The 8,517-nt window shown below is 46.2% G+C and overlaps 1 protein-coding gene across 1 annotated transcript; it reads left to right on the top strand.

Moving 5' to 3' along the window:
- Positions 1-1,172: 1,172 nt before the first annotated feature.
- Positions 1,173-6,943, top strand: mreg (melanoregulin). The gene is made up of 5 exons (XM_066673594.1): positions 1,173-1,261; positions 2,214-2,376; positions 2,708-2,798; positions 3,781-3,944; positions 6,737-6,943. The coding sequence occupies exons 1-5, from the start codon at positions 1,173-1,175 to the stop codon at positions 6,941-6,943; spliced, it is 714 nt and encodes a 237-aa protein (XP_066529691.1).
- Positions 6,944-8,517: the final 1,574 nt, after the last annotated feature.

Below are 8,517 nucleotides of genomic sequence, written 5' to 3'. Positions count from 1 at the left end.
CACACACTCACACCTGTGGACAGTTTCACACACTCACCCAGTCACTCACACACTCACACCTGTGGACAGTTTCACACACTCATCCAGTCACACACACACACACACCTGTGGACAGTTTCACACACTCACCCAGTCACTCACACACACTCACCCAGTCACTCACACTTGTGGACAGTTTCACACACTCACCCAGTCACTCACACACTCACCCAGTCACTCACACACTCACATCTGTGGACAATGTCACACACTCACCCAGTCACTCACACCTGTGGACAGTGTCACACACTCACCCAGTCACTCACACCTGTGGACAGTGTCACACACTCACCCAGTCACTCACACACTCACACCTGTGGACAGTTTCACACACTCACCCAGTCACACACACTCACCCAGTCACACACACTCACACCTGTGGACAGTTTCATACACTCACCCAGTCACTCACACACTCACACCTGTGGACAGTTTCACACACTCACCCAGTCACTCTCACTCTCTCTCTCTCTCACACACTTACACCTGTTTGGCATGTCTTGTTTACTCACTACTATGTGAATGAGGTTGTGGGAGAAACCTGGACTGGAAATGCAAAACTGTTCGTAGGAGTGAGTGACTGGGTGAGTGTGTGAGTGACTGGATGAGTGTGTGAGTGACTGGATGAGTGTGTGAATGACTAGGTGAGTGTGAGAAAATATACATTTCTGAGAAGGGCTTGGTGATGGGCCTACCTCAGGTGTTTTAGGACCACCACAGAGAGCTTTGAGACCCCCGCGTTGGCCCCTCTTTAAACCCCCTGACCTCAGTGATCCTCTCCAGAGTAGAGAGTGGTGTGTAAGGAGTGTGACTGGTGTGATTGTGTGTGGTTGTGTCCTCAGGGGTTTGGGGGGGATCTCAGCCTCCACATGACTGGGCTGTGACTGTGTCCTGGGCTCGGCGCTGGGGCAGCGTTTGTTTGTTCTCTTCATTTGGCCCCGGAGATGTGGGAAGATGCCGCTGTTCTGAAGAGATACAGGACCGGCTTCTGGAGGAACGTCCAACTCCCAACACCGCTGAGGGAGTAGAAGAGAGGACCAGGCCCGGTCAGATGCCCCACACTGAACCGCTGATGCCCGCAGCCCTCTCTGCTCTCCATCTGCTCTCCATTCCTCCCTCGCTTTTCTGAAAGGATGGGTGCAGCCTTCAGGACGTTCTGCAGCTGCTGCTGCTGCTGCTACGGCGATGAGGACGATGAAGACGAGAAGACGCCTCTGCTCGGGTATTTATTACTTCATAAATCAGCACACCATACATTTGTGTATTTACGGTAACGGCCATTAAAAAGGAAACAGTGTCATTTACTAAATCTAAAAATAAAGGGTACATTAAAGGGTTAAATTGTTGGGTTTTCTGTGAAGTTCTGGAGACACCTCAGCCCTGATCAACGTGGACAGTGGTCGTCCTCTAAATAGTCCACACTGAATATTATTACAGTAAATGTTTATGAACAAACTGTGGATTTTCTTCATCATCATTGTTCCATATGAAGCTCCTGACTGTTGCTGATGGTGGAGACAGAATAAAATGGATCTATGTTGCAGGCACATCTTTGGTAATCCCTTTTAAGTCTTAAGGAGCCGCTCACTGGTCACCCCGACCCCGAGCGCACAGCAGTGTTCTCCCCCTGTGTAAACAGCCCCTGTTCAGAACGCCCGCTTTCAGCACCTGTTCCTTTAAATGATAATGAGCCGCTCTCTGTTCACCCCGACCCCGAGCGCACAGCAGTGAGGAGCGAGGAGCAGAAGCTCTGGTTTTTAGCCGTTTTCACTTGATCCACTCACTTCTCAATCCTTTTCACATCACTCTGTGCTACACAACCTGAGCCCAGCAGAGGGCACTAATAAAGACGATATATTAATTATTTAATTTTCTGTAAACTCCTCAGTTGGCTCAGGGTTGCCGTGGGTCCAGTGCCTAACTGGAGTCCATTCAGCAGCAGTCCATCACAGGACATCTCTCTCTCACACACACACACACCTGTGGACACATTCACACCCTCACCCTGTCACTCAGTTTGTATATTCTTCATTAGCACAGTTCTTCGTGGGTGGGACGTTTCTGATACAGTGGCCAGTGAATGGAGGCAGAAGGGGGAGGAGTCAGAGTAGGTTTTGGAGGGGATGTGGCCAGTGAGTGGAAGTGCTGTTAATATGTGTGTGTGTGTGTTACAGTAACGAGACGTTAGAGTATTTTGATCGTGAGGCTAAAAAGAGGCGGGATCAAGAGACTAATCTGTGGAGTGAACCCGGAGACCCCTCCCACTCGGAGAGAGATGACGACCGAATCCTGTATAACCTCCTGCAGACCAGAGCTCAGACACGCATGGGCTCTCATGTACAGTACACACACACACACACACACACACAGTTCATTTAGCGCTTAAAGGGGTAATAATTCACATTCTCCACTTACTTTTCTTCACACAATGAAACAGCTGTTATACTGACCCCTAGTGGCCTGTGTTAACATGGTGGAGCCCATGTGAGGGACTCACTCTATGGAGCATAAACTTGTTCATTCAGGGAAAACAACATAATCTGATTTCTTATGTCATGAACTGGGTTTAATACTAAACACTCACATAGCCACTGTGTACTGTCTGTTGGTGCTGAAGTGACTGACCCCACCTTTAAATATTTCTGAACCTGCTGGTTGGACCCTGCAGGGCTACAGGAGACTGAGTGTGGACATTGAGGCCATGAGGGAGGTCAGGAGAGAGGTGCGGGACAAATGGAAAATTATCCTTGAGAATCTGGGTGAGTGTGTGTGTGTGTGTTTGTGAGAGAGAGAGAAAGACCTCGGGTCCAGTCATTCATAAACAAGTGAAAACATCTCCTCTCTATCTGGTCTTTCTCTCTCTGGTCTCTCATTCTCTCTGGATGCTCTGGTCTCGATCTCTCTCTGGTCTTTCTCTCTCTCTCTCTGGTCGCTCTCTCTCTCTTTGGTCTCTCTCTCTGGTCACTCTGGTCCCGGTCTCTCTCTCTCTGGACTTTCTCTCTCTCTCTCTCTCTTTGGTCGCTCTGGTCCCGGTCTCTCTCTCTCTCTCTCTCTCTCTCTCTCTCTCTCTCTTTGGTCTCTCTCTCTCTCTCTCTCTCTCTTTGGTCTCTCTGGTCCCGGTCTCTCTCTCTCTCTCTCTCTCTCTCTCTCTCTCTCTCTCTCTCTGGTCTCTCTCTCTCTCTCTCTCTCTCTCTCTCTCTCTCTCTCTCTCTCTCTCTCTCTCTCTGGTCTCTCTCTCTCTCTCTCTCTGGTCTCTCTCTCTCTCTCTCTCTCTCTCTCTCTCTCTCTCTCTCTCTCTCTCTCTCTCTCTCTCTCTCCCTCTCTGGTCTCTCTCTCGCTCCAGTCTCTCTGGTCTCTCTCTCTCTGGTCTCTCTCTCGCTCCAGTCTCTCTGGTCTCTCTCTCTCTCTCTCTCTCTCTCTCTCTCTCTCTCTCTCTCTGGTCTCTCTCTCGCTCCAGGCTCTCTGGTCTCTCTCTCTGGTCTCTCTCTCTCTGGTCTCTCTCTCGCTCCAGTCTCTCTGGTCTCTCTCTCTCTCTCTCTGGTCTCTCTCTCTCTCTCTCTCTCTGGTCTCTCTCTCTCTCTCTCTCTCTCTGGTCTCTCTCTCTCTCTCTCTCTCTCTCTGTCTCTGGTATCACTCTCTTTGTTTATTCTCTTGTGTTTGTATTTTAAAGAGTGAGTGAAGGTAGCGGGTGACATCACGTGTCCCATGATGCCCTGGTGTGGTGTGTTGCTGTCTCTGCAGGTTTCATGGCTGAAGCTGAGTCGTTGCTGAATGTCTCTGCGAGTGCTTCGTACGATCGGATGAAGAACGCAGCGGTGGCTCGGAGCCTCCTCCATACTCTGCACTCGGAGACGTCCATCTTCAACAGCAATGAGCCTCCGCCCGAGAGATACCTCTTCATCCTGGTGAGAGACGAGGGACACGTTTATCTGGTTTGCTCTTTTATAAAAGTGATGCAGCAAACTTAACACTCCCAGTCAGAATAAAAAACTGAAAGAAGACAGAGCTCACAACAGACAGTGGTCTTCCTGCAGTTTGAAATGAAGCCGATGTTAAGCTGCTTTCTCTGATTTTCTGCTCCATCTTAAATGGTGCAGCATCTCCATTCTGGCGCTAGTCCACCTTCCATGGTGCAGCAGCTGTAGAAGTGTGAGCAGGACATTCTTCTTGCTTCTCTTTAATTGTGGCATTTTCATGGAGCAAGATGTGAGGTTGTTAAGGTGGACAGTTTAAGGTGGTATTAAAGCTGTGGTACTAAATATCTTGGTCACTGTTTCTGTTGGTTCTACACACGTTCAGAGATCATGGCCAAATAAATTCCTTATGTTCACACACAGTGCTACAGGAGCTAATCCATACAAAACAGTCTTTATAATCAGTCACTCATTCATTCATTCATTCATTCATTCTTCTGTAACCACTTCTAACTTTTCGGGGCTTGCCTACAAGCATTGGGTGTATAGCAGGAACACACTCACACCTGTGGACAATTTCACACAGTCACTCACACACTCACCCTGTCACTCACAGATTCACACCTGTGGACAATTTCACACAGTCACTCACACACTCACCCTGTCACTCACAGACTCACACCTGTGGACAATTTCACACAGTCACTCACACACTCACCCTGTCACTCACAGACTCACACCTGTGGAAAATTTCACACAGTCACTCACACACTCACCCTGTCACTCACAGACTCACACCTGTGGACAATTTCACCCATTCACACAGTCACTCACACACTCACACTGTCACTCACAAACTCACACCTGTGGACAATTTCACACAGTCACTCACACACTCACCCTGTCACTCACAGACTCAAACTTGTGGACAATTTCACCCATTCACACAGTCACTCACACACTCACATTGTCACTCACACACTCATGCTGTCACTCACAAACTCACACCTGTGCACAATTTCACAAAGTCACTCACACACTCATCCAGTCATTCACAGACTCACACCTGTGCACAATTTCACACAGTCACACACTCATCCAGTCACTCACAGACTCACACCTATGCACAATTTCACAGTCACTCACACACTCACCCTGTCACTCACAAACTCACACCTGTGGACAATTTCACACAGTCACTCACACACTCACCCTGTCACTCACAGACTCACACCTGTGCACAATTTCACACAGTCACACACTCATCCAGTCACTCACAGACTCACACCTATGCACAATTTCACAGTCACTCACACACTCACAAACTCACACCTGTGGACAATTTCACACAGTCACTCACACACTCACCCTGTCACTCACAGACTCACAACTGGGACAATTTCACCCATTCACACAGTCACTCACACACTCACACTGTCACTCACACACTCATGCTGTCACTCACAAACTCACACCTGTGCACAATTTCACAAAGTCACTCACACACTCATCCAGTCACTCACAAACTCACACCTGTGGACAATTTCACACAGTCACTCACACACTCACCCTGTCACTCACAGACTCACAACTGGGACAATTTCACCCATTCACACAGTCACTCACACACTCACACTGTCACTCACACACTCATGCTGTCACTCACAAACTCACACCTGTGCACAATTTCACAAAGTCACTCACACACTCATCCAGTCACTCACAGACTCACACCTGTGCACAATTTCACACAGTCACACACTCATCCAGTCACTCACAGACTCACACCTGTGCACAATTTCACACAGTCACTCACACACTCATCCAGTCACTCACAGACTCACACCTATGCACAATTTCACAGTCACTCACACACTCACACTGTCACTTACAAACTCACACCTGTGGACAATTTCACACAGTCACTCACACACTCACCCTGTCACTCACAGACTCACAACTGGGACAATTTCACCCATTCACACAGTCACTCACACACTCACACTGTCACTCACACACTCATGCTGTCACTCACAAACTCACACCTGTTCACAATTTCACAAAGTCACTCACACACTCATCCAGTCATTCACAGACTCACACCTATGCACAATTTCACAGTCACTCACACACTCATGCTGTCACTCACTGACTCACACCTGTGGACAATTTCACCCATTCACACATTCACTCACACACTCACCTGTCACTCACAGACTGACACCTGTGGACAATTTCACACAGTCACTCACACACTCACCCTGTCACTCACAGACTCACACCTGTGGACAATTTCACCCATTCACACAGTCACTCACACACTCACACTGTCACTCTCACACACTCATGCTGTCACTCACAAACTCACACCTGTGCACAATTTCACAAAGTCACTCACACACTCATACAGTCATTCACAGACTCACACCTGTGCACAATTTCACACAGTCACACACTCATCCAGTCACTCACAGACTCACACCTATGCACAATTTCACAGTCACTCACACACTCATGCTGTCACTCACTGACTCACACCTGTGGACAATTTCACCCATTCACACAGTCACTCACACACTCACCTGTCACTCACAGACTCACACCTGTGCACAATTTCACACAGTCACTCACACACTCACCCTATCACTCACAGACTCACACCTGTGGACAATTTCACACATTCACCCTGTCACAGACTGTGGAAGATTTCATACACTTACCCAGTCACTCACACATTCACACGTGGACAGTTTCATACATTCACCCACCCATCTCTCCTCCAGGACCGTCTGATTTATCTGGACGCTGCAGAGGACTTTGTAGCAAAGGCTCGTCGGTTCTACCCCCCTAAAGACGACGACGACGACGAGGAAGAAGCGAGTCCCATGATCAACCTCCCGCTTCTGCTCGCCCGGATGAACCAGAACATCTCTGGACCAGAGGAGGATGATGATGAAGAAGATGATGGAGAAACCAGTGGACAGGACTAATCCCTTCACTGAGCTCATCTGTAGTCACTCAGCACTGAACATATGCCAGAACACTAGGGTTGTGTCCAAAACTGCATATTACCTTCTAAATACTGCACAGTGCCCAGTACACCACTGTTAGAGGTCTATTCATTATGCACTGTTTATACAGCACTATACTATTCATAACTACACTAACTAATGGACTTCTAATGATGATGTAGCATTCCCAGTGTGCATTTACATTTACAGCATTGAGCAGAGGCTCTTATCCCAGGCGACTTACAGCAGTGTGCCTCTATACTACATCAACAAAGAGAAGTCATATCACTAGTGTGTATAGTACAGATGTATGCAGATTGGGACACAGCCTTGGCTAATAGAGTCAGGATTTATGTCAATGTTTGAAAGGAAGGGTAAGTTTTAGGTTTAATGCTAAAGCTAGTTTTTAAAAACTAGCGTTTAGTGTTAATCTAGGTTTAAAGCAAAGGCTAGTTTTTATGAGTTATTTAAAATAACACTAGGTTGTATTTTACCTTAAAATGATAGCGTCAGAATCATTGTGATGCTCCACTGAGCTGTAACAGGTAGAACAGGACCTCTGTCATTACTCTTGGCACTTCAGAAACTGCACTATGTAACAGCAAAAGTCCCAAACCTAACCTAGTGTTTCTTTAAAGTGATGAGCTAAGATTTAATAATCCTAATTCTTGTTAATCCTAGTTCTAATGTTTTAAATCTAGTTTTAATAAACAAGAAGAATTAAAAATTAAAGCTAGTTCATTTTTGGTTTGTTTGTAAGGCTAGTTCAGTATTTGGTTGCTTTTAAAACTAGAGTTAAATATTAAGCTAAGGATTGTGGCTAAGTTTTAAAAACTACTTTTAAATATTAAGCTAAGGTTTACAGCTAAGGTCAGTTTTTAAAACTAGTTTTACGTGTTAAGCTAATGCTAGTTTTTGACTAGCTTGTTGTCAGGATAAACTTTCGGGTCAAATGTAAAAGTGGTAACTAAGTTTTAAAGCCTAAGGCAGAGGCTAAATTAAGTGTTAAAGTGGTTTTAATGTTTAGGCTGAGGCTATAGTTGTCAAAGGCTAGTCTTAAAATTAATGTGTAGTATGTAATTCATTAATTTATTACTTTTGAAGACTGTGCCAGAACGAACCTGAATAAATATGAAATAAAAGCTGATTTAAAGGTGTTTGAGTGAATAAAGTTAAGGAGTTGTATCTTCCCTCTCTAGTGTTGCTGTGTCTCTTGTGTTCTTAATAGTGTCCAAAATATTAGGTACAAATGAACTGTTTTAATATAGTTCCATTTATCAGAAACAACTACCACAGATGTAGCCTTTACCAGTTGGTTCTTCAAAATTAAATTAATTTTATGATTTTAATCATATGTTTAAAATAAACACCACCACGGCTCCTTCAACAAACCTGTGGAACTGCACAGCAGGTAATGTCATTGTCACACAGCTCCCGGGTCTCGGGTCACTGTCTGTGAGGAGTGTGCAGTGTTCTCTCTGTGTCTGTGTGGGTTTCCTCCAGGTGATCTGCTTTCCTCCCACAGTACACACACACACATGTTGGCTGTGTGA

This window comes from Hoplias malabaricus, chromosome 6 (genome assembly GCF_029633855.1).
Source record: "Hoplias malabaricus isolate fHopMal1 chromosome 6, fHopMal1.hap1, whole genome shotgun sequence".
Classification (NCBI taxonomy): domain Eukaryota; kingdom Metazoa; phylum Chordata; class Actinopteri; order Characiformes; family Erythrinidae; genus Hoplias; species Hoplias malabaricus.
Note: the sequence above shows the minus strand (reverse complement) of the source record. Positions and strands in the feature narration are given on the sequence as shown.

Coding starts and splice junctions, on each gene's coding strand:
- mreg (XM_066673594.1), top strand. CDS start 1,173: ATGGGTGCAGCCTTCAGGACGTTCTGCAGCTGCTGCTGCTGCTGCTAC. Junction 2,377..2,707: donor AGACACGCATGGGCTCTCAT/GTACAGTACACA, acceptor TGGACCCTGCAG/GGCTACAGGAGACTGAGTGT. Junction 2,799..3,780: donor AATTATCCTTGAGAATCTGG/GTGAGTGTGTGT, acceptor CTGTCTCTGCAG/GTTTCATGGCTGAAGCTGAG.